The sequence below is a fragment of the Rhinichthys klamathensis genome, unplaced genomic scaffold (genome assembly GCF_029890125.1).
Source record: "Rhinichthys klamathensis goyatoka isolate OS25496 unplaced genomic scaffold, OSU_Roscu_1.1 h1tg000269l_1, whole genome shotgun sequence".
Classification (NCBI taxonomy): Eukaryota; Metazoa; Chordata; class Actinopteri; order Cypriniformes; family Leuciscidae; genus Rhinichthys; species Rhinichthys klamathensis.
Genome location: NW_026606789.1, coordinates 2159359 through 2184295, shown reverse-complemented (window position 1 = coordinate 2184295; position 24937 = coordinate 2159359). Strand labels below are relative to the sequence as shown.

The 24937-nt window shown below is 36.6% G+C and overlaps 1 protein-coding gene across 1 annotated transcript in view; it reads right to left on the bottom strand.

Annotated features, from left to right (window-relative positions):
* Positions 1-24937, bottom strand: part of noc2l (NOC2-like nucleolar associated transcriptional repressor) — a 53481-nt gene that overhangs the window by 9066 nt on the left and 19478 nt on the right. The window contains exons 15-17 of the mRNA XM_056268066.1: positions 23126-23269; positions 8510-8623; positions 5803-5932 (exon numbers count right to left, since the gene is read on the bottom strand). Coding sequence (XP_056124041.1) covers positions 5803-5932; positions 8510-8623; positions 23126-23269 — 388 coding nt within the window. The remainder of the gene's footprint in view (positions 1-5802; positions 5933-8509; positions 8624-23125; positions 23270-24937) is intronic.

Genomic DNA, 24937 nt, shown 5'->3' with positions numbered 1-24937 from the left:
GCTGATTGGTGAAACATTTCTTGTGTTGAAAACAGTTGTACTGCTTAATATATTTGTGGAAATTATTAAAAAAAGTCAAAAGAACAGTTTAAAATAAATGCAATTACTGTTACCTTTGATCAATTTAATGTGTGTACTTTCTTTAAAACATGCATGATTCATAAAAATCTCTAGAATTATTTTTATTAAATAAATGAAATTAAATGTGCATGGGGGTTTATAAAACTACCCTGCAGGATATCAAAATATTACTAATGGGGATAATATTACAACAAAAAACCCACCTAAATTATAATGGACATTCTGTTTTCATGTTTTAAAGTAAATATTGTACACATTAAGCTAACTGTCAGTATATTTTTATTTATATTTGTATTATACTATCCATCAGCAACGGATTGATGCTAAGGTAACCTGCTTCAAAACAAGTTCCAGCAAAACCAGTCCCAGCAAAACCAGTCCCGTCTTCAACTCATAGTCAGAAGTTGTATTAGCCTAGCATCCGGGGTATGGACACGTAAATATTGGTATGCCATACAAATAAAAAAAAAGTTACATTATAAATAGTCTCTTCTTCCTTCCACCTCCACTCTTGTCTTTTCCAGCCCTCTTCTACTTCTACAGCCACAGCCACTTACACTGAAACTCTGCCATGTGACTGCCATAAAACAAACTGCAGAAGGGAAAATGTCTTAATCAAAAGTGTGAAAAAGTGAAGTATATTTGTTGGTTTGGTAAAAGAGTAGAACAGAACAACAAAAAAGGGCTTTTTGTTTGACAATATGCAACCGAGACCACAAATTAATATATTAGAGGTCATGTGACTCTGTTCTCTGAGTCTAAGCGCTGGAGGCATGGGGCCGGTTAAGCCGTGTGGTGAAGGAGCGGCCACTAACATCTTTCCAAGCGAATGTTTTGAATTACAAACCCCCACTGGGATCCAAGTATGCAAAAAAAAGCTTCCTGTAAGAGAGAACAGAGTAAGAGAGTGAGAGACCGACAGAATGAGAGAGAGAGATTTGTAAGGACTCCACACAATGAGCACCAGATGTATAAAAAAAAAACTTCCTCTTGCCTCCCACCTACATGGGACTTTTTCTGCGGCTGTCGGCTCATGGGCGGGAGGAGTGGGAGAGTGTGGCATGTGTCCGACACATGACCCAGCACACAACTCCAGATATAGAGTTAAAGAGGAGAGGCAAGTGCACGCCTGACAGCTGACCTGCCCTCCACTGAGATCCATTCACACACACACACAGAGAGAGAGAGAGAGAGAGAGAGAGAGAGAGAGAGAGAAAGAAAGAAAGAAAGAAAGAGAGAGAGAGAGAGAGAGAGAGAGAGAGAGAGAGAGAGAGAGAGAGAGAGAGAGAGAGAGAGAGAGAGAGAGAGAGAGAGAGAGAGAGAGAGAGAGAGAGAGAGAGAGAGAGAGAGAGAGAGAGAGAGAGAGAGAGAGAGAGAGAGAGATACTGGGCTCATACAACTGAAATAGAACAGATGGATATATATATATATATTTTTTTTTTTTAATAATAAATTATATTATTATAAATTGTATTTAAATTATTATGCATATAATACAGTTTCGTTTCCTACCGGAAATGTTTATGAATATTCGATATCAACTGTAAAGATTAATAATCACCTTTTCAAAGCCAAAATGAAATCAAAATAGAGTTTGATTTCTTAATACATTCCTTATCTTTTTTTGTATGATTCATCTGCACATATTAAAATATAGAAAAAATATTTATCTTTACAATATTTTGTTATACAAATTGTTATAGCTTGCTCCACCTCTAAAACAACTTTCCCCTTCAGCTGACAGCTTCCCCTCTAATCCTCTCATATAGAGACCACAATTCATAATGAAAATCAAGACCCATCCTAGATTTTTTCTTGCTAAACATCCCGTTTCATGCAGAAATGCTGCTATAGAGAAGTATAATGGGTTGAGAAGAATATTTAATCAGAGTTCAAATAAAGTTCAATAGATCTGTTGGGTAAAATTGACTCCTTTACTACTAATTTACTACTACTAAATGTAATACATTTTGTATTACTCATCTCTGATAACAGAATCTTCTGACAGCGCAGTGCAATGGACAACAGCCTCCCAGTGACAAAGAAAGGCATTACAGCATAGGCGTAATTCTATGGGGGGACAGGGGGACACGTCCCCCCCAATATTCAACGAAGGGCAATTTGTCCCCCCCAATATTTGATCATATTTGGGGCGCGTTTCCAATACAGATTTGCGCAAAACTTTTGCGATATTTTCTAAATGTCGATAAAAAACTATTGCGAAATGACGGCGTTCCATTAACCGATGTTATGCGACTAAAACGTCTTTTTTTCCTCTCGCGATAAGTCATTCCAAAAATCATGGCAACGGACGTTGGTAGGTTTATAGCCTATATCACAGCCACCGCATAGACATTATTATTATTAATGGAAGGAGACGTGTCGTGTTATCCAAGCGTTAATGGCAGGGAAAGACACGGAGTTCCTGGGTGTTTCTCCCTCATTTCTGCTCCGATGTCTTGATTTTGGCATTTCTTTGAGGTTTAGACACTGATCAATATAGAATGACTTTATTAATGTCATTATAGATCAGTGGGCTTAGAGTCCAGTAGAATATTCCTGTAATTATTGTTTCTTTTATGAATTCAATAAAGAACTCTGTCTCGTATTATGTCCAAACGGTCAGTGTACTTGCATTCATGTTTCTTATTTAACCCGTAATTGCAAAACGAAAAATGAACGGTTGTTGTATTTTTAAAACGCAAAGGTGAACCCCAACATTTTAGTTTGACCTGTAGGCCTACACCAAATGCTGCACAAAAAAATAAAAAAATAAATTATATATATATATATATATATATATATATATGAGAGAGAGAGAGAGAGAGAGAGAGAGAGAGAGAGAGAGAGAGAGAGAGAGAGAGAGAGAGAGAGAGAGAGAGAGAGAGATAGATAGACGAATTTTCAGATATTTGTTTATGACTTTTTGCCCCTTTACTGTCACCGTCCCACAGGTGGGACGTTTGACATTATATTTTTAAAACAATAATATCTTAGTAAAAACCTTAAGTAATATTGACAAACTATATATCATTTGAAAGCTTACAATCTCTAGTTTCCATATTTGGTGACTGATTTTCAAAATAAATTACAGAGGAGCCATAATTTATCAATTTGTAACAAGAATATGTTCGTACTCCTAAGGCGTGTTCAGACCTTTATTTTGAAATAGCAATGAACATGAAAAATCATGAAAAAATGGTAGAAACCTCAGTTTGTTTTCATGCCAAGAGTTCAAAAGATAGCATCCATTCAATTTTTTTTTTTTTAAAAAGGTCTGAAAATGTTTGAAATGTAAAGAAAAAAATAATAAATTCGCCATTTGTGATGTGGCAGCGAGCTATGACGCACATGCGTGTTCTTTGTATGTGTTTCTTAGAGGTTGAATTCATATCAAAATCTGCCAAACTTCCCATACTACTTCTGAATAGGATGTCTACTTCATAAATTGTATGAAAATTGTGGAAATAATGGTTCATATCACTCAAAACACATATGGAAATGAAGGCGCCCTTATATGGGCAGTAATGGAGTCTGGTTGTGACCTAGTGAAAAAGTTTGGTACTGCGCCCAAACAAAATCTCACTGAAAGCTCATTTTTTGAGATATCAACCTAAAATTTGAAACACAACTTGTTCAGATTTTTGGCTTTGATTTTTCTGCAGTTTTAGAGTAGCCCAGGTTTTGAAAATATATATTTTATATAAAATATGAATAATACATTTTTTTACATTGTACATTTCCATAAACTCAAACTTCTATAACTTTTTTTCTGTTTCACTTTCTTAATTTATTTCACTTCTACAAAAATCTGCCAAATGTCTTCTTTAAAACAAGACCAATCTTACGTCTATATTCCAAAGCATTCTTGAATTACAGCCATTTAAGTTCGAAATGTGCATTTTCATGTATATTCAAAAAAAGGGGGGTGACAGTTAACAGGTTAAACATTTAAAATATTCACAAATTAATATGGAGAAAAAAAATGTAGATTTTACTGGTTTTCTAAGGCCAAATTAGAACCTGTAAATTATATTTTTCCCGCAGTGCTGAATGAGAAGAGCCATAACCACAGCCTACAGAAAGGGGATGTATAGGTGAGTTAGGCTATAATAAATGTGTCTGAAAAAATAACGAGGCATTTTAATTGTTTATTATAAAACTATTGTTTTCCTAAATCAGTGTCGGCTAAAAACATATCTCCATCTCCGGATGCACCTTTAGAGAGAAATGCACCTTTCATACGGATTACATAATCAGAAGGTATTAGCTTTCGATTCAAATTTGTTCCTTTTAAAGTGGACATTTAAAGCTTCAGTCTACAAAGGCTATATATCAGTTCTCGCGCTTCAGTTCACGGAGACCATGAAGCGCGCCTGATTGTTTTATTTTATTTTACAAAAGCACATCGTTTTCTTGTTATTGTGAGATTACGCAAATAAAAGTAGTTGCGAATAATGTATTATTATATTCTGTATGACCAGAAATGATAGAGTATTTTAAGTTGTTTCGACTGTTGATAGGAAAATGCAAGTGTTCGCGCCCGCGCCACCGTGCCATCCAGTGCGCGCTCCACACCCAGTCCGCACACACACTTGGATATGCGTCAAAATCTTGTGTTTATTTGTGATAATCTTAGCCCTATTATTGTCCAACCTGTATTATGAATGAAATGTGACGAATTGCTTTGTTCCTTTTTTGGATAAAAGCGTCTTCTACATATAATAAATGTTATAATAATGATGATAATTATTATTATAATTTGCGGACACGGACCCAAAACACACCGCGTATTCTAAGTCAGGTGACTGTAAATGCGCAAAACCCGTTTTCATTGCAGTTTTGCAAAATATTCCTTTTTCAAATTGCCTGAAAAACCTCCTCATGCGAGCGTAAAAACTTTATTGGGATAAACGGGAGTTTTTGCGAAATGGACGTGTTTCCATTGTGCGCATTTTCATTACGCAATTTCAATTTGCGCAATTTGAAGGGTAATGGAAACGCGGCTTGTATGATTATGCGGGCAGGGCCATATCGATGTGATTGCAAATAGCCTACGTCTTTCTTCCCAGCTCCGAAAATATAAAATCCCGGCCGGTCCATTTCCCAAATCCATTCGACTTGCCTTACACTATACTTTTGGCAAAACCTATTTCTCCTGAAATCCATGTCATGTTTTCCTATCCCTTTAGTAGCTCGTGCATCGTCAGTGAGTTAGGAAAAACCAAACAGAAGAAGAGTTAGGAGGAGCGCGGAAATTGACAGACATTTGGCACATAGGCTATCTATGAATGGTAAATATCCTGTTATCCTGTAACAGCAATTTAATCAAAATGTTTATAGTCACTATATGTTTATAGAAGAATATAAGAGAGAGAGATCACTGACGGCTTTGTTGTCAATTCAGGCCTGTAATTGATGCCGATGCTGTAATCATTGTGAGTAGGCTATACGTTGGTTTGACGATCAGATGTAATAAAATTCCTTGTTGTGTTATACAATTACAAACATTCGGACTCTGACTTTTATTTTATTTTGATTAAAAAAATGTGTGCATGCGCCAACACAAAAAGTTCCACAGCTGTCCCCCCCAATGTGTGATTGACAATTTCGCCCCTTGCATTACAGGAAAATAAAAATCTTTCCCATTGCACATGTTAGTAAGGTATATACATTAGTTGCAATGTGGGAACAGAGTAGTATATTAACATGAAGACTTACCTTTAGATTTGAACAGGTCGCCGTCATCATCGTCACAATCTGAATCAAAGAGACCCTTGAACTCCTTTTTGTCAGCCTTTTTCTCATCAGCCTTCTTGCGCTTGATTTCAGGGAGATTCAAATCCTCCATCTAAATTAAAAAGCGATGAGAAAGACAAAAAAATATCTTTAAATACCATCATTAATCAAAACTGGCAAAAACGTGAACAAAAGCTGCAGATATGACGTTAATGAGAACATAATGCTTCTGTTTTTTGGGGGTTTTGTTTGACATTTAGTTTAAGATCAAATCTGGTTGAGACATCTACAATTGTTTATGTAAAACAAAACAAAAACAAAACAGTGGAAGTGTTGTTTTTTTCTTCTTCTAGTTGTGCAATGAGCTATTCTGCAAGTTTCCTTCCATCTCATTAACATCAGATGTCACAAAATGAGCAACACAAAATGTAACTTCTTTTATCTATAGATATCTTACTAATACAAAGGATTTAAATGTATATAATTATAATATAATATAATAGTAGTGAGAAAAATGTAATTTTTAAACAAAACGGTAATAAATGTATATTCTCTCCTAAAAACATAATAGGATATAAGTGTGTGTGTGTGTGTATTGATGGAGGAAGTGGCAGAGGCAGTAGAGGCAGGAGGGAGAGGTAATCAGATCTGAGCGTGGGGACTCTGTGGATCAAAGCCTGGGACGCAGCCCTGAGCGCTATAATACTCTTCCTGTAGCACTAGCCCTGCCGCCTCCTCCGCCAATCTGCCGCTTCCTAGACGCCAACACTCCGCCTGGTGTCATCTCCATTATCTCCCTATGGACATGCTCCAGCTCCACACACATACAAGAACACACACAGTAGGTGCTTTCACAGAACCAGCACTACAGTTTTCACAAAGATGATCACAACTGTGTGTTTAAATTTAAGACTAGCATTAAAATAGCACTGGGATAAACAGCCATCTTGATATATATATATAATCAAAATGATTTGATTCTTTCTGAGGATCAAACTAAAGCATTGTACTGTGGCTCCTACTGGTGAAAGATGAGTGTACAGCCCAATCTGTCTAAATCCAGTTTACGCTGAAAGGTGTGGTTTATGGCGTTATTTCCCTGTCAAATATCGAGAGCGCATTATTGTAGCGCGAACGTACATTAATATAATGCGCGAGCGTGAATCTCAATGCTCACGCGCGGAATAATGTTTCCGAGCGCGAATCTCTCTGCTCGCGCGCGGGAACTGGGCACGCGCTCTCAGATACACGCTGCTCTTGTAAGAATTTTCTCTGGGCTCGCTCAGAGAATATGCCTGCACTTAAAACGTGTTGAGTGCAATCGCGAATCTCTCCTCTTCGCTTAAAGTAAGCGTGTATGTGCTTAGACTGTGTCCCGTGCGTTCGCGCATGGCTAATTACTCTTCTCTTCGATTTCTTTCTCTTTGCTCTTGGCATAAACGCTGTCAAAACGGCAACAACCAATCAGAAATTGCTATTCCATATGTTATGTAGGGTTTTTTTTCTTCCCTTTTTTTCTGCTGTTTTGTAAAGCACTTTGGCCAGCCAGTGGCTGTTGTAAAAATGAGCTATATAAATTAAATGAACTTTAACTTGTGAATGTCATTGGTTGTTTTTGGTCATAATCCTTGTCCTTGTGTTCCCATTGTCTCTTGTCTAGCTTTGTTCCCTGTACCATTGTTGGTGATTCTATGTTTAGTCCAAGTTTATGTTCATGTTAATTTCATATGGTCACTTCAACCCAAATCGGTTTATTGGAATAAACTATAGGCCTACTTGGGTTCAATTCAACTCGACTTCAGTGGACTACATTACACATATTATAGACATGATTCATGGGTCTTTTTTAAATTTTTTGTCTTAATTTTAAAATCTGAAAGTTCTTGTTTTAGGTTCTTCATATAGGCTAGGCCTATTATATAGGCTACCTTGTTATATAAAAAACATTAAGAAAGGTTTTAATAATTATTAAAACATTTCTTAATGTTTTTTTATTGAATGAAACATTTTTCATTATCTTAGAAAAACATTAAGAGAACGTTTATATAATGGGAGAATTGAACGTTTGAATAACGTTCTTATAACCAAGCAAGAACGTTAATACAACGTTTATATAAAGGGAGAATTGAACGTTCTAACGTTATTATAACCAGGAAATAACATTAATACAACGTTTACATAACGGGAGAATTGAACATTCTTATAACCAAGAAATAACGTTAATACAACGTCTAAAAAACTGGACTTTTTGAAATTCCCTAGAACATTCAGAAATAACGTTTTTATAACTTAATGGGAACGTTATGAAAACGTTCTTATAACCTAAAATTGTTAGCTGGGGAAGAGGAGCGATTCGCGATTGCACTGAACACGTTTTAAGTGCAGGCATATTCTCTGAGCGAGGCAGCGAGCCCACTCAGCCCAGAGAGAGAATTCTTACAAGAGAAGTGTATCTGAGAGCGCAGAGAGATTCGCGCTCGGCATATCATATTCCGCGCGCGAGCAGAGAGATTCACGTTCGGCATATCATATTCCGCGCGCGAGCAGAGAGATTCACGCTCGCGCATTATATTAATGTACTTTCGCGCAACAATAATGCGCTCTCGACATTTGACAGGGGAATAACGCCATAGTGGTTTGGATTATTTTGGTCTAATGGTAATAGTTTCTGTGGATTTGGCATTTTTACCCTTTCTTTCCCAGAGATCTCCAGCTGAATCTCCTTTTCACGAAGTTTCTTCCACTGGCTGTAATATTTAGTGATGGGAGTGCCTTCCTCTGCTACTTGCTTCTCCCAGGCTGCCTGTAAACACACCAAAATAAAAACACACAACAAATGTTATTGCATGTTCACCCATAGGAGAGCTAGACAAAAGGGATCTGAATAAACATTCAAAACAAAATAAAGCCATAAAGTTACTCAAAGACTACAATTCTAAGACATGACGAGTACACACAGGCCTCTTCTGTTATGGTGGATCAATAACCCCCTAAAAAACAGAGCAGGCCTGTATCATCTAAGAAAATGTAAAGTTTGTAGACTATCACTTCACCCTAAAGTAATATTAATAAAGAATTAAGCCAATCGTAGCAATTTTCAAAAACTGAAGTGGACCACGCTCTCAAAAAGTAAAAATAGGTGGCTCGCAGAAGGATAAAGGAGCGGGGGTATAAGAGAGTGAATCTCCGCCAGTCTTTGTGGATGATATTGATCAGGTAAAATGAGATAAGTTGAGATTTATTACGGTCTATTGGATTTGGAGGTCAACTACAGTCTACAGTTAGCTAAATTTATTTATAACAATTTGCAGCAGTTTGTAGAATAGTGAAAATGATCAAAGCTATAATACAACAGATACAACAGACCCTAACAAAGCTAACAGATGTGTACATGACCAGTGAGGCTAAGCTCTCTGGCAAACTGGGGGCTTCATCCTTTGAAGCATCTGTTCAATAACTGCTGTGCACATTCTGGAAAGAAATCCTGATGCGATCACTTGGCGCACCACGGTACTGAGGCTAAAATGAACCGCAAGAAATCATGATGCATTGTTTTAGCCATTGCAATGGTTAGAATGCACTAAACCTTGCCATTCAAGTGGGTGACACAGAATTTCAAGTTTAATAGTGTTGATATGTCATACAAGCATAATAATAATAATAATAAATAAAATAGCTGGGCATATAGTGTCTATGTTGCTCAATATTAACTTATGTACTAGTAAAATAAAAATGTAAATCTTAGTATGCATCATGACAGATGAAAAAAAATGGAAATGGAAATAGATATAAATTATAACTATTTAGAAATAAATTATACAAAAAAAGACAAAAGCACATTAGAAAATCACTAAAAACTAAATTAAAACTAAAAATATAAATATAAAAATGAAAGCTAATTCAAAATATTAATAAAAAACTAATAGCAGTATATAAATAAATAATGGAATATAAATAATACTAACATAACATTAGGTAGGTGGGTAGGTAGTATATTGGTATAATATAGGTAGGTAGATATTTAACCTCTGTGTGAAGTGTGTCATAGTGTGGTAGTATTAGAGCTGTTGAAGGCACTGGCACGACCCACAGAGACAGATATTTGTTTGTTGGACTGATCCGTGGGGCAAGCGGCTTTATGCAGCTGTGCTGGCGGCAGTGCCGGGTGAGAAGTTTGCCATGCCACCCTCGTTATTAAAGGACATCTTTCCTGCTGGCCAGAGCCCGGCGACAGACGGACCCCGGCGTGGTGCCATGCTGTCTGCATACTCTGCCCTACAGCTCAACATTACACAGAGGAGAGAAAGACCCGTCCACCACCCCTCCTTCATTTCAGTCTTAAATGCCCTTAAATATTTATCAGAAGCATGAGTCGTTCCAGAGACAGCAAGGGGCGGGGAGGAGAGATGAACGGGCTGTGCATCGGCAGGGGTGACAAATGAGAGCGGAGATGGAGATGAATGGAGCAGAGATCTTGCCCCAGAGAGGAAGCAACTTCTCACCTTCTCTCACAACCTTCACCCCTGCAGTCCCCTCATTTTTTTTCTCCCCACCAACTTGGTCATTATCATCCCAGTCAGCACCAGGGTTTTTATTGTTAACTGAAACGGTTATGAAGACAAAAAACAATAATAAAAGAAAAAGGAAAAAAAGTGCACTACAATATGGAGAAAACCTAAATAGAATTACAAAGAAAATTAATTTTATACTGGCAATTTAATTTATATTTTTAATTCCAATCAATGTCAGATGGTCTGATCTAGTTTATTGTGCCAAAAAAAGATGCAAAATCAAACAGAAAGGGGGGCATCTGATTGACATATATATAACAAACAAAATAGTTCATTTTCTGTATGCGATGTTTAGTGACTGAAATGGATTACAATGATATACGTTAATCAAATTCATGCATATTATTTATTAAATTTGAATTACATGTTTAGAGAATTACTACTAAATTATAAAATAATTTAGGTGCAAGGGCTAGGTGCACAAGATGGTGCCTGTGAGCTTCGGCGATGCGAGTGTGCGCACATTTACTTCCGCTCATTGTCTTCTGGTCTTAGCAACGTTCGCATTTACTGTAAAGAGAAACTTATAAATTAAACTTGGTTAGGTATAATAATAATAAAACATTGTTTAATAAAGAGAAGATGGTTGGGTAACACTGTACTTGAAGGGGTGTACATAAGACTGACGTGACACTTTCATAATCATGACATGTGTCATGTCATGATTATGAAAGTGTCATGTCAGTCTTATGTACACCCATATGAAGGAGGTTTTATGCATGTTTATGAAAACTGTCATTAGGTGTCATTCGCTCAATTATGACATTTTTAATGCAAATATGACATTGTTTGAGATGTCTTTGTTATGACAACTTGACAAACCATTACATCATAAATTGTGATAAATATGTCATAAACATGACATAGCAGATTAATTATCAAACTTAAGAAACCACTTAGCTTTATGGGTTAGCAATAAAATGTCATGTGGTTGGTTTTGACATTGGCTGTCATGAGGCCATTATAACTGTCATAAATATTATTCTTGACCTCAACTACAGTGGTACAAATTGAATTGTTATAATGGCCTCATGACAGCCAATGTCAAAACCAACCACCTGATAGTTTAATGTAATGCTAACCATAAAGCTAAGTGGTTTCTTAAGTTTGATATTTAATCTGCTATGTCATGTGTATGACATATTTATGACAGGTTGTGTTGTCTTAGTAATGTCAAGTTGTCATGACAAAGACACTGACAGGTTATGATGTATTGATTTATGTCAAGTTGTCAAAGACATCTCAAACAATGTCATATGTGCATTAAAAATGTCATAATTAAATGCATAAACCCTCCTCCGTCATGATTACGAAGGTGTCATGTCAGTCTTATGCACACCCCTTCAAGTAAAGTGTTACCGATGGTTGTCTGTCTATCAGATTCTTATATTCTTATAGATTACCTCATCAAGATACACTGAGATTAACTTTCATTCTTTCTCCTGTTGATTCCACAGTTCAGGCTCAGTGGTTAGTGAAAATCCACAGGGATTGCATTCATACAAAACCCTCAAGTGTATAATATACATGCCCTGATTTTGTTCTGACTGCTGTGGGACTAAATGGCTCAAAACTGACTTCTCTTTCTGGGGGGAACAACACTCTACCCTAATCAAGATCTGTTTATTATTTAATATGTAATTGAATTATTATAGGTTTGCATACAATGTTCAGTGTTTGTATTTCAGCTGTGCACTTCTATTAATTACATTATTTTTTGTGAGATGAGTAAAGAAAGAGCATCTGTTGCATAAATCATTGTCTGTCTGGTGTCTATTTTTATTTTCTTTATTGTCGAACTCTTATTTTTACTTAGCTATATTGAAAACGGTTTGTGTTAACTTTAGTTAAACAGTTAAGTTTCACAGGGCAAACGTGTGAAGGTTTACAGGATATGTTATGCAAACAACTCTCTAATCAAGGCTATTCCTGTTGTAAGCTTTTATTTGAGTAGTCTGTTCTCAGGGAAGCACAAAACATATTTCTGATCCAGGTAGGCTACAGGTTTCCAGTGTATGGGTATAATCGTTTTAAGATTTAGATTTTTTATTTTTTTTTACTTATGTCAGTTAAACAGTTTTTTACTTATGCCACGCAAAAAGTGCATGTTATATTAATATTTTTGAGACACAAAATATTTCTTGATGGGTGTGGATGCGTAGATAACTGATGGGTTTGTATAATGTCTTACCTTGTTTTTACACAAATCCCACCCTGTTTCCAAAACTCATTTGTTTGAACTTCCTAAGGCTGACGAACTTAAGAGTGCTTAAAACTTATTTTAAACACTGTTCCTGAACATTATAACCCAAATGTGTATCTGTGCGCTGCACATTTTATGGAGAACAGCTTGTTTTCTGTAGCTTTTGTAAGCTCTCGCTTTTGTAAGACTGTTCACCGCTCCTTCTGAAAATTAACCATGGTTTTGTGCTCGATTACTGTTTGTATTACCTAAGTTTTCCGACCAATATCACGATTAAATGGAGGATAACATTAGGCTTGTTTGAGATGAGCAAAATCTGCGCAGAACCGATCACCGGTGATCAGCGCGAGATGCATGCCGGTTAGAAATGTGTCCGAGTGCGGTCCGCCTTGCTCTGATGTCATGCCGACGTATGTCAAAAAACTCTCGCGACTGCAGGGCGCACGTGTCGGATTCTGCAGTCGCGCGCAGTTGCTCTCCACCGACTGCGCTGATCAAAAGCATGATGGGAAACGACTTGCTGACAGCACAGCTTAATGCTCATTGGTTTAAACAACCGTGATGTATTGTTCTCTTTTAAAATGTTTGATTTTAAAACTCTGACATCATGTTTTATGTGTATAAATTATGTGTGGATATTCCCAAACTCTCTGACAGTGCGATCTATGTGATGTAATTTTATTTTTTTAATAAAAACACATGTCTGTATTAAAGAAAAAATTATTGATAAACACGTAGGCCTATTTAAAATTGAATTAAATAAGTACTTCGGGTGTCTTGTTCATTATATTTTCATATAAAAGCAACAAAACTTAAATTACATCCACTTTATTAGCAACACCATGCACGAGCGTGAATCCCGCGATATCCACCTTTGATCTCACAGGTGTCTGATCCACTGCGAGAAGCGAGATCTGTCCGGCTTGCCTGCGCTTTTTTCACTCCTCCCCTCACTGCAGCCGCCTACTCTCGCATACATTTCAGGCGAGGCAAGTCGCATCTCAAACAAGCCTATTGTATCTATAATGTATACGAAAATTACACTCTGAAATGTCCTATGAAATCCGTGGTTGCAAAGAATGTGCATGAAATCGGTTCTGCACATCTCGTTCTCCTCTTATTCGTTAACATTGTCAGGGTCTGAATTAGGCTTGAATTGGTTTGAAATTGACGCCATCCTCAATATTTACACTAGAGAAGAACTCGCAGTTATGGAGTGGTGGGACATTTCACGAAAACAGGCTAAGCACTGCCAATCACAACACACAGGGCTAGCTAACCAATCACAGCACATTTCGTATTTCGGAAAGAGGGGCTTCATCGAAATCATCGTGTTCGAGCCAGACCGGGGAGAGAGGTGCTGCAATAATGTAAAATATGAGAAAAATAATGTGTTTTTTGAACAACCAAGCATGAAAACATATTCTAGTACACCCCAAAAACAAAATCAAGACTTCGTAAAAAGGCATAATAGGACCCTTATAGTGTTGTCAAAAAACTCGGTACTTCGGTACCAACTCGGTACTAAAAAAAATTAACGGTTACGGTACCAGCTTTTCTAGGTACCGAGTACCGGGTTAATCCGGTTCTTGATGCACTGTCCGAAAGGTGCAGAGTTGCGTCCTCTTCATAAAAACACTGAGACATGGTGACCGGCGGCGCTGCTAATGCGTTGGCTCTGAATCCACTTGTTGACTAGAAAGGAGGAAAGAGCCACATATGGAAATATGTTGAATTAGGCTAATGTCACGTTGCCATAAAGGGCCGTTCACACGTTCACATAGCACGTTTTTTGCGCGTGCAAATTTCAAATGTAGGCGCGCGGGAAGCGCGCTCATAATAGAAGCGACGTGTGAGCTTGTTTTTCCAGGCGCGTCACTGTTTATGGTTGCATAGCGGAGACACGCGAGAGCGAGCGCTTGTGGAGAGAAGGAGAAAGCGGTGCAAACTGCGCTCCCCGTGATGACGAGGAAGTATCAGCAAAGAATTAATTGATTTCTAGCCCTCGCATTAGAAATCAGCTACAGGGTTATCAAGTTTTGAAGACAGGCAAGAGTGACATTTTTGGCAGTGTTGGATTAAATAAAAGTAGGCTAGTTAAGTCAAATAAAACATGTTTTATCTCCTGTATAGTTTGGTAACACTACAATAAGATACCATTCATTAACATTACTTAATGTGTTAACATCAACACATTGAGTGAACAATATATTTTTACAACATTAATTAATGTTTGTGAATGTTATTTAATACAAACACTTGATTGTTCATGTTTGTTCACTTCATTCATTGTGCATTAAATAATGTTAACAGATAAAACTTTTGATTTTAAAAATGTATTAGTATATTTTTAAATTAACCCCAAGGAGAATAATTGCTACAGTATATAACTATGGTTTATTGTTAGGTAATTTTATCTAATGTTATCTAACAAATATAATCTTATTGTAAAGGGTTTTTAATACTACAGTTTCCATCTTTGTAACTGTGATATACACTTTAATATATGTAAATTTTATCTAAATTAAGCTTTTGGTACCGAGAACCGTGGATTTTCACTGGTATTGGTACCGAATACTGAAATTTTGGTACCGTGACAACACTAGACCCTTATAAGTCATTCACCTGACTTTCTCCATTCTCATTCTCCAACTCTCTGCATTGGCGTCAGGTGAAACTAGAAGTGTCTATGCACACACTCGCTAGATCGGAATTACACCATGGCGGTCATATGCAACTAGCCCATTAATATCTGAAACTAAAATTAATTCAAAATAAAAAATATGATTTATGCACAATGAAAACTAACTAAAAGCTAAAATAAAAAAAATAAAAATAAAAAAAAAAATATATATATATATATATATATATATATATATATATATATATATATATATATATATATATATATATACTAAATAGTGACATTCTCAAAACTACAATAATCCTAAACAGCAAGCACAAAGTCTGCCCCAATCTGCTACTGAATTGACGTTACCAGATGCTCACAAACAAAGCACTTAATGTCTGCTCCTTGTCCTCAAGAGTCTCTCGCTGAGAGAAATGGCATTAGAAAGCTTTACGCTCCATTACTTTCATCTGCTCTCATATCCGCCACCGACCCAGCATCAGGCTACGGTCGTAATAGTACTCTGTGCCACGGTGGCCGTGTGTGTCTGTCTGAGGACCTGTGACTGCACTTCCTGACCTGCAGGTGGTGTGGTCAACTAGGCCTCAGGCCAACCGCCATATGCTGTTTTCAACTGGCCACAGCAACACGCACGCTCAGATGTGTTCACACGTAAACACCCAGGGCTCTGAACACGCAAACACAGACGAAGACTGTGGGTGACCAGCAGTCACCTGCGAGGGGACGGAAGGCAGGGTGGTGTTTGAGGTGGGTGGAAAGAGGAGGAACTGCAGGGATAACAGTCTGCTTTTACAACTAAAATAAACATCTGACTGCCATGTCTGGTCCCAAAGCTCACAAATGTCTGACTAGAAGTGCTGTTACGGTCACCGTGTAATTGGAAAAAAACTTAGAAAGGAGAAAAAAAACTTCATTGGCTTGAAGGAATTTGTCAAAACACATGGATAAAAATGAAAAAAAAAAGAGTGCTAAAGTAGTTAAAGGGATAGTTCAACCAAAAATGAAAATTCTGTCATCGTTTATTCACCCTCCAGTTGTTCCAATGTTTTCATGAACACAGAAGATATTTTGAAGAATCTGGGTAACCAAAAAGTTGACGGTAGCAACCGAGTTCCATTGTATAGAAAAAAATACTACGAAAGTCAATGGCTACGTCAACATTCTTAAAAATATCTTCTGTGTTCAGAAGAAAGAAAAACATACAGGTTTTGAACAACTAAATGATAATAGAATTATAATTTGTGGGTGAAATATCCCTTACATCACTTGCCCACCCTCCACCATTTTTATAGTAATAAAAATAATTTAGTTCAGTTAGAGAACAGACACTACACTTAAAAACTGAACGTGTCTGCTCAATGTAGCGAGAGCCAAACGAGTGTCGCAGCACAGATCAACAGCAGGAGTCAGATTTCATTTATCACAAGAGTGAGGAGCTGACTGACAAGATGATGGCGGAAGATTTGGTTTCAAAGCACAATGTAAAAGCACCTATTTAGCAATATTTTGGATTTAAACCCAATGCTAACAGGCAACCTGCAAAGGATTATATGTGTTTTTCATGAAGAAAAATAATGAACCCATCAATCAAGCAATTGCCACCCCCGAATTGCAGCTAATTCAAAAGCGACATTCATGACGGTGCGTGTCCAGCGGCGCGGAGCGTTTTCAGTTCAGTTCATTAATTGAAAACGCTCGCTCTGCTTATTAGTGATTTAAAAGCGAGGTGCAAAAGAGGGAAAAACAACCCACGCCGATTAGGGATGCTAATTTTCCCGACCGACAACCGCCACTCGTTATCCGAGTATTAACCGTTAACTGATAAGATTATATTAGCTATTATTAGGGATGCACCGAAATGAAAATTCTTGGCCGAAACCGAAAACCGAAAAAGAGGAAACCAAGGCCGAAAACCGAAACACTGAAAGAAATTATGCCAATTATATGTACCATTGCATTTATGGCTATGACTGTCTACAAACTTTACTAAAATCAAGGCATTGCAAAAATTTATATAAAATTTACAAAGAATAAATCAATTACAAATTATGCAAATATTTATTTAGCACATTGCAACAATGCACAGTATAAAATCAAATTCAAACTAAAATGTTTAACTTGACCCCACTCATGTGTACATTAAATAATAATCTACTGGCCTGCAGAAAGGTTTTAAAATTAAATGTTCTTCTCTCATAAAAACAAAGCCAAGCACGAACTTCTCATCACACCAGCACCCAGTTTGCACATCTAAATTAGTTGCTTACATTTTTAAAAATGAGCATACAATAGCATAAAAAAGCCTTTTTAATGAACAAAGGTCAATGTTTAATACAAATGTACACGAAACTTAATGAAATAGGTTTAGTGAAATTAGACAATATTCAAGAGAGCGTTAATTTAGTTGTATACATACATGTTCTCATATACATATTTTTTTTGTAATGTCACAAGTAATAATCTCAGGGTTTACATGATTATTTTTGTATTGGTGGTGGTATACTAAAAAATAAACATTGTCACGTGTTTATCTTTCTTCTTCTCACCGATTCCTGATGGTTAGAGCCAGGACAGTTACTTGAGTCGCTCCCTGTCGTTTCAAAGAATAGTACAACGGCGAGCGCGTCAAGTATAAACGCCTCGACCGTTTGGAGAGGTGCGCGCGCTGTCTGTGGAGACTCGCGCTGCGGAGGCAGGTGATTGAGGCGAAAGTATAAACAAGACTTCCGTCTCCTCGCTATATGGGGAGGCTGCAGACCTGGAGCCAGCAGATATACGCCCCTGGCAGTTTTACGCCCCGGCAGTTTTAGGACCCTGTTGTTCCTGATGCGTCCAGTAGAGGGATATACTGCGAAATAACATCATTAAATCGCCGCTTACACATTAATAACCCGTCCATAGACTTGACAATTTTGTGTTTTTTTGTTAATTTAAATATAAACGTTACAGTGTAGATCTCCACGGATTAAATTTTCTGTAGATATTCAGTTGGGCTTCACTCTCTTCACTCAACCTACAGAAGACTATTTGTTTTTGTGAATTGAAAAATTAAAAATACACATAGTTCGTTGGATCAACTATGTGTTATGACAGGTGATGCTATGACCTACTGCAGTTATAGGCCAATTCACCGTAGGTTTTTATATACAGGAGACTGAGTGAAATATGTTTTTGTTAATTTATATAAAGTCACATTTAGATATTAACTACATTTAGCCCATTAGACATGCAGTACCGTGTAATAATATGGATCCTCGATGAAATATCTGCTGTACTATTCTATTGGTCATCATACAGCTACAAAACAGTGTCCTACACAGCATTTTATGAAGACAAACCCAATTTATCCCTTTTCTAAAATTCCATGGGCCATTTAGAAGATATAGACAATATTGTTGTTCACAAAAAAATATTTATTAACACCATTTATGAATTATGATGACTCCCCTATGGTTTGCCACTCTTCTTTAACTGTTTTTTTTCTTTAACTGCTCCTGCTCACTGATGAAACATTAAAAAATGAAACATTAAAAAAGTTAAAAAGGACATCAATGGTGAATTTGACCTTGTCCCTGTGTGTTTGTGTGTGTGTGTATTTCCTTAAGTATAGCTAAAGCAAACACACCTTTATGAGATCCAAGTTAAAGAGAACTTGGTAAAGACAGAGTATGATAAAACCCACATTAAGTGCACATACCTTTGAGTCCAGATCAGTAAGCTATTTTAAGAAAAAATGTATATTAAGATATAAATGAGATAATTGGATCATCTCATTTATAAGAAACAACTCAAACCAGAATCTACATTCAAACCATATGGGGAAAGTTTTTAATGTGTTTTAACGTATTTGAGTGAGTGTGCAGTTTAACTCTTTACTTAGAGAGAGAGAGAGAGATTAACATACCTATTATAAATGTGTCTTTTGTGTGTTCATACCATAGACTGTAAAAAAAAATTCACAGATTTCCATTCTCTACTGTAATATTGCTCTATAAACCATGTGGAGTATGTTTTAATGCAAGGAGTAAGCAGAGTCTTACCAGAAGAGGCCAAGCTAAAGACAGGCAACAAAAGAAAATTAAAATTAAAATTAATTTTAAATTGAGTAGAGAAGATAGGGGAAGCTAAACCTACACGTGGTTAGTTAAGTTTAAGCCAGATAGAACAGAAACCTGTCAAAATACATTATAGACCCATCCATTGATATATAAATGAATTGATATCTACCTACCCTAGCTCTATCGAGCTAATCGTTTATAAATAATAAATGTTGCATCATTGCTAAAAAACAATAACTTCAGCAGATTATTTAACATACAAATGACAGAATCTATTTTTGTCAGATTTTAATTCTAACGATGTTAAACTTGATTATACGGTATTATTACTTTGTCTTCTGGGCAAGTTTCATCTTCATAAAGACAGAACCATTCAAAGTAATCCTGATTCTAGAATATTCTCCTCTGATATAAAGTTCTTTTTTTTTTCTTCCTTTAAGAAAATGTCAGAACCTTTAAACTCAAAGGTTTATAAAACAAATAATATCATTGAGTCTGTTGTAAAGAACCTTACATGTTTTTATATTGACAAAATGTAATATTGCATTGATTTGTGTACCCTAATTCAATCTCTTTTGATGTCCGTTTACCCCCCTTGTTTTTTTGTTAAACAGATCATTTAATCCGTGCAGATCTACACTATAAAGTTTATATTTAAATTAACAAAAAACACAAAATTGTCAAGTCTATGGACGGTTTATTAAGCGGCGATTTAATGATGTTATTTCGCAGTATATCCCTCTACTGGACGCATCAGGAACAACAGGGTCGTAAAACTGCCGGGGCGTAAAACTGCCAGGGGCGTATATCTTCCGGCTCCAGGTCTGCAGCCTCCCCCTACTCTCTCCTCGCGGGTTCAGATATACTGAAATAAGTCCACACCGCAGACACGTTGCTTCAGACAAGCACGTGCAGGTCGCGGTTTCTGTTTGCGTCATCACAACATTTCGGCCGTATTGTTTCGGTGATAAAAGTCTTTCGGCCGAAAACCGAAAATGCACTTTTGGGCCATTTTCGGCCGAAAATTTTCGGTGGCAGAATATTCGGTGCATCCCTAGCTATTATATATTTGTAAAAAAAATTCACGGGTTTATTTTAACGTGAAAACAGCAGAACAGATCAACAGAACCCAGATTCACATCAAATTTTCACGCACTTGACAGTGACAACAGAGAAAAACTGAATAAAATAGTATAAATAAAAAACATAAAATAGGCCTACACTAAATATTTTTTTTAACTTAAAGAAATTAAGATGACAAAAAGACATCACTGAATCCGTTTGAAGCTTTGAAAAAACGTAAATTCCCCCCCCCCCCCACCCCCACCACCAAGTTTTTTCGTCAAATAAAAATAACAGACCTACCTCAAACCACACATTGTCTAGTTTTTATTTTAAATAGGGGTGTAACGGTACATGTATTCGTATTGAACCGTTTCGGTTCGAGGCTTCCGGTTCAGTACGCATACAAACCGAACGATTCCTTGGACCTTTTTCCTGCCGACAACGGACGACGTCACCACAACGTTGCGCAACATCAAATGGCAAGCGTAATGAAAGCGGAACGAAACTGCGCTACTCATTATGTGCTTCACGGATCGCGAGCCGATCTCGATCAAGCGACACTGTTACAACACAGCGCTAAGATCCAGTAAAGAAAACATTTGAATTCGCCACTGAAGTAATAACATCGCTGCGAGATCTAGTGAGAAGCATTCACATTTCTCCGTTATTAACCGTAGATCTCTATTAGATCAAACAGCGCTGACGTGGACACCAGGAGAAATATTGTGCCGTGAATGATCTAGTAATACTTTACGTCCACAGACCAGCAACATTCACCATGGATTTAATATAGTAACACTAAATGTAACCAGTTTGGCTGGAATAGTGAAATGCTTTCAAGTACTTCACACATCTTTTTCCAGCACTTCAAAACTCAAATATTACATAAATAAATATATGAAGAGTTCAGATGCAAAAGCCTCTGTGCCATTTGAAATTTTCTTCTAGAATGATCATTTTTATGAAGCTTGTATATTTAAGTTCAGTAATTTCACTCAAATGACAATTAATAGGTAATCATCATTGCCATTTAAGTGAAATTACTGAACTTAAATATACAAGCTTGATAAAAATGATCATTCTAGAAGAAAATTTCAAATGGCTTTTGCATCTGAACTCTTCATATATTTAAATGTTATTTTTAATGTGATGACCAAAACATTATTTGTTCATCCTTCAAAGATGACACCCATTTATAAACCTGAAAGTTTCAAGATGTAGGAAAACACACTTATTTAAAAAATATTTTTTTTAACAAATAGGAAATTTCTCTGGCATTTCTTACTTTTTGCTGTATCGAAAACGTACCGAACCGTGACTTTAAAACCGAGGTACGTACCGAACCGTGATTTTTGTGTACCGTTACACCCCTAATTTTAAAGAAGTAACATGTCTACATGATGTGGGGTTAGTCTGGAGCGCAGCCTGTTGAGTTAGACCCGCGGCAGAAAACACCCTCTCTGATGGCACAGATGTCCCGGGAATACAGAGATAACGCCTCACAAGAATGGCCAGCTTCGGGAAGCGACTTTCATTTGCTTGTGGATGTTTGCTTCGCAAGTGATATTGCATTGTACTTGTAACTACTGCTGTATTTTAATACGGCAAGTAACTTCGTCGCCCTTTCTGTCGAAATGGTCCCACACAGTAGTTCTTTTCGCTCGCTTGCTTCATTTTGCTTGCTCAACGAAATATGTCTGTAGGCACTTGAGTTAACAAATATAGGCTATGTAGTATTTTTTTTAACCATGCAGCAACTAAAAAACTAAAAAAAACTACAAAAAAAACCAAACATTTTTTAACTGTTAAACCGTTTAACTGATAGTATTAATCGGTCAAAATGTTTACTTTCGGTTAACGGATAAATGGTCAATATGAGCATCCCTAACGCCGATTCAACGGTGGGAAAATTTCATCACCGTCACAACCCAGCAAATGTACAAAAATGACTAATGCAGAAGCAAATGTATACTTTTTTTTAATGTGATGTAGTTACACGTTACTACATGTACTTACTATAGTAAGAACAGTAAATTCTGCTTAATTACAAGAAACCAGCCCTAAACCAAACCCTAACCGTAACTTTATAGTAAGTGCATGTAGTTAATTAATGTTACTCAGTACTTATTTGAGTAAGTACAATGTAACTACATCACCTTAAAATTAATTAAGCGATTAAAGTTTTAAATATGAAAATGATTATTTGAATCAAAATTATGAATTTTATTATTGTTAAATATAACTATACATATCAATTAAATATTTTTATATAATTATTATATTATAATCAATTAAATATTTTTATATAATTATTATATTATAGTCTGTATATTATATAGTATATTATGAATACATAATATATAAAAATGTATGTAGAATTATCTGTATGCAAAGTTTTAGGCTAAGACACAAAACACTCATCCACAGTGATGGAAAAAGTGGAGAAAAAAAATTGTGTGAAAAATAATGTAGGACAGGACTTGATTGTATCAATTAGGATTTTACTTGTTTCTGATTGTTCAACATTTATATAAATGGTTAATATATTTTTTTTTTTTCATCTGTATGGTATTTCTGATAAAAGGCCTACATTTTTCTAATGGAATATATGATAGTTGTAGATTAATTCATAGCTTTATCTTGCATAATAAGACCAGGTACATTTAATAATAATAAGAAAGTAAATTAATTTATTTTGAATTTATGTTGACTTCAATGTTCCTGGTATAAAATGATACACGCAATCTCTTGTACTCACCACAGCTGTGACATCAGCCACGCCAAACGCAGCTTTCTGCCTTCGTCCTGTGATGTGGCTGCAGTTCTCCTGTATCTTCTCCAGCAGCTGGCGCATCGGCTTGCAGTAATTGGCCACTTTGCATTCCTTCAAGAACGCTTTCAGCTGAGGAGACCAACAAGAGAGAGACAGAGGGAGGAAGAGCTAACAAATGAAATATCATAAAAATTATGTGAATATGAAGCCACATGCAGACATAATTTCTAACTATCCTCAAAAAATTCATATAGTTCTAATAACTCTCTGTATAGATTCAATTGTTCAATGTTTAGCTTAATTCTGGAATTCAAATTCTGCGAATGAAAAGTACGGAAGAACCGGGAGTGGATATTATAAATAAACCCGACTGGGCCAAAAAGAATAAATACTAAAAACAGGATTTTTAAACAGCAGTGAGGAGAGCTCAGTTTTGGCCAGAGCAGAGGATGTGGCCAGAGAGAGAGAGAGAGAGAGAGAGAGAGAGAGAGAGAGAGAGAGAGAGAGAGAGGTTTAACAAGCACTTTATTATTCTCTGAACCTTACATCACGTTACATTACTGGCAGTTATTAAAAAATAATAATAAAAAAATTAAAATAAATTACTTTATAATTAAAAATTCACAATGAGCTGATCATTTTGTACTATACATAGTACCTCATTAAAACACCATACATCACAAAAGAAAACCACATTATTTGTAAGTCTGTCATAAGCGAATTCGATTTTCAGTCTTCCCTCTACCAACCCTCTAAACATCATTTCAGGATCTATTGTAGCAAGTTGTAGACCTTTATTCTTTCTTGTCTTCCAGATTGCAAGTTTAGCTGTTCCCATTAAATAATTTAATAAACATATTTTCCTCCTCATTGAAAAACTATACTTCATTCCCCCAATAAACACTTTATCGGAAAAATCCTCATTAAAACTTCTAAACCAAGTCTTAAGCAAAACAAAAAGCTCTTGTAATCTATTACACCCTAAAAACAAATGTTCTAGATCCTCCTGCTCCCCACAAAATCTACATTCCCCAACTACAGCCGGATTTAGGTGTGCCACATGTCGGTCCGTAGCTATGGCCCCGTGAATGATCCGCCACTGTAGATCAGCAGTGCGCTTCTCTACAGGGGGTTTATACAGGGTCCGCCACCTGTCCCGCACGAGAAAGTCTGGTTGTAACAGTTCTGGCCATCTAGAAGCTTTTTGCCTCTTCAATGAATCTCGATGTGTGACTTTAACTGTAGTACAGTATATTGCTTTCTTAGACACCTTTTTAAAATGGTCTAGCTGAGGAGTCTTGAAAGATAAAATCGAATCTGCAACTCCACCTTCATCTTCTTCATTTATGACAGGTGAAATTTTTAATTCTGGAAAATCTTGACCAGTCCTCATGTCCTGCGTTTGTCTCAGTCCTATCCAAGTCCTGCAGCTGCTTGGAAGTGCATTCCAGATTTCTTCTTTCAATTTTGAAACAAGACGCAAGGACTTTAACCCCGTCATCTCTTGAAGTGCCTCAATGGATTTCCAGCCCCTCTCATCCAGGAGATGTCCAAGTTTCTGAACACCATTCCTCAGCAAACATCTCCTCACGCTCATGGAGGACAACAGTCTAGTCTGGACCATTGGGTTGAAAAACAACGGTTCCTCTGGAGTCCAATGTCCTTGGTCACTCATATCTCGCTCCACTCTAAAAACAGTTCTCCATGTCTGCAGCATAGACTTATAAAAAGGTGGAAGCTCTGACAGGCTTACTTCCTCAAGTTTCATTAAAAACAAGTGTCTATCAAATCCAAGTC